The 2,236-nt window shown below is 37.8% G+C and overlaps 1 protein-coding gene across 1 annotated transcript in view; it reads left to right on the forward strand.

The window, feature by feature from the left end:
• LOC106518657 (nesprin-1) overlaps positions 1-2,236 on the forward strand; it is a gene marked incomplete at its 3' end in the record, with an annotated part of 139,050 nt that overhangs the window by 96,569 nt on the left and 40,245 nt on the right. Inside the window, 2 exon segments of the mRNA XM_014010029.1 lie at positions 576-728; positions 856-1,023. Coding sequence (XP_013865483.1) covers positions 576-728; positions 856-1,023 — 321 coding nt within the window.

Below are 2,236 nucleotides of genomic sequence, written 5' to 3' on the forward strand. Positions count from 1 at the left end.
GCCATCTGCTGGACACTTTTTGTTGTGCTCATATTTAGACGTCCGATTTTGCAAATGCTGCCTTTTTGAAATTTTAGGAAACTGGAATGCACATCTTTGATTTTAACACATTTGGTAGTACTTGTAGAAGGGTGGGATTTGGGGAGGCAAAAAATGGTTATTACTAACTACTGTTGTAATTGTTAAACACAATCAATATATAGTACATACTTTGATTAAAAAATAAGTAACAAAGGTCCAGCCAAAAACTAACAGTAGCATAAGACAGAAAAGAGTAAGTCTGCTGAAGCTAATTTTAAAGAGATTTGTCGATGTGTATTTTTGGGGAAATTTTTTTACAAAGTTACAAAAAACAAAAGCATAAATGTATAAAATATCACAAGGTTACCAGAAATAAATAGCAAAAAATACAGAAAAATAGAAAACATTAAAGCCAAAGCAAAGCTTCCTCTGCTCTGTTGATATAGCAAGCCCTTTTTACTGTAAGTAAACCTATGATGTAAAGATATGTATGCCAGTTTCAGCGTATCGCCTGAAGTACTACTGTAAAGAAATCGTTCTGTCTGTGTCTTCAGGCTCTTTTGCAGATGGTTCAGTCTCATGATGGATCCATCCGGTCAGTAATGGAGAAGGGAGACACTTTGTTGGCCTCAGTCCACTACCCCTCTGTTAGAGACAAAATGCACAAACTGCAGAGGGACAACACTGCGCTCTGCAACGCTGCAATGGTGAGGACTGCGTCGACACTTGTGATGTTCACAATAAACAACACAGTAGTATAAGAGCACGTGGAGCGTGGTGATCTTGATTTCTCTCATTGACTGTTTCTACTGTGCGTGGTTTTGCGGCGTCCAGGCTCACGTGGAAAACCTGGAAAGCCAGGTGAAGGAACAGGAGGCRTACCACAGCGAGCTCCAGGAAGTGGAGCGCTGGCTGCTGCAGATGTCCAGCAGGATGGTGACTCCTGATCCAAGCGTGAGCAGCAGCCTGGAGGCAGCGACTCAACAGCTGGCCAGGCACAAGGTGACAAATCGCATTATTTCGCTCTGGCTGCTGTTTGCCGCGCTCGTGACAAACTGTGCAGCGTGAGTAATAAACCCTAATTAGAGGAAGACGTCCTTGAATTTTGAACCCGGGTTCCAAAATTTAGACTTTCTCTACATTGTTCAACGGTGTTGTTTGATTATTGTTTCTCAATCCCTGCATGGTTCATTCTTTTCCATTTCAAAATAAAATAGCAAAAAAGAAAACAACAGGGTTTTTTTTTTTGGTTTTTTTATCTGTTTTCAAAACCTAAATGCAAACATGTAAAATCAAACTACTTAAAAATCCAGTGTTTGATTTTTGCTCAGTCTAAAATAAAATAACCGGTTGTTTTAATATGTACATAGAGTGTTGTGGTCAGTTTGACCCAGCAATCAGAATGAAGGGTAGAAAGGGTCAAAAGTGTCCGATACTATTTGTTTCTTTGCAACTGTGAGACATATTTCACCTCAAACACACACACACACACACACACACACACACTGACAGATATTGGGACAATGTGGCACAAGTGGGTTGAGCAATGTCCACTGCTTTAGGCCCTGATGTCACAGTGGATGAAGGTTTGTGGCATTCAGAGGTTGCTGCTCATTTAAAGAATAAAGTTTATTTTCAATGTAGACCTTCATGACTCGTTTGTCTTGGTTTTTCATTAGTGGATCAATTTGACCCAGAACAAAATAGGTGTCTCAAGTTCAATTATAAACATCACTCCACAAAAAATAAAAAATAAAAAAATTCTAAAAAAAATCAATTTAATGATTAATCTTTTTTTGTGTATGTTTTTGTATTGGACATAAAAAAATGTAACATGCTTTTTTTTAGGAAAACGAGTGACTTGTCCTCATTGATCCTTTATCTGAAATTAATAAAAAATCAATTCACAAATATTGATTGAAATTGTTAGTAATGGACTTAATAATCAGATATAAAAATGTTTTGGGGGATTTTTTTGGTTTTTGACACTATAGCATGATTAAACATGCCCTGGGTCAAACTGACCCAGGAACATTATTGCTGTTCCTCTGAAACGAACATATAGTGGTTTGCAAAAGTATTCATACACCTTGAACTTTTCCATATTTTGTCACATTACAACCACAAACATAAATATACACTCACCGGCCACTTTATTAGGTACACCTGTCCAACTGCTCGTTAACACTTAATTTCTAATCAGCCAATCACATGG

The sequence above is a fragment of the Austrofundulus limnaeus genome, unplaced genomic scaffold (assembly GCF_001266775.1).
Source record: "Austrofundulus limnaeus strain Quisiro unplaced genomic scaffold, Austrofundulus_limnaeus-1.0 Scaffold64, whole genome shotgun sequence".
Lineage (NCBI taxonomy): Eukaryota > Metazoa > Chordata > Actinopteri > Cyprinodontiformes > Rivulidae > Austrofundulus > Austrofundulus limnaeus.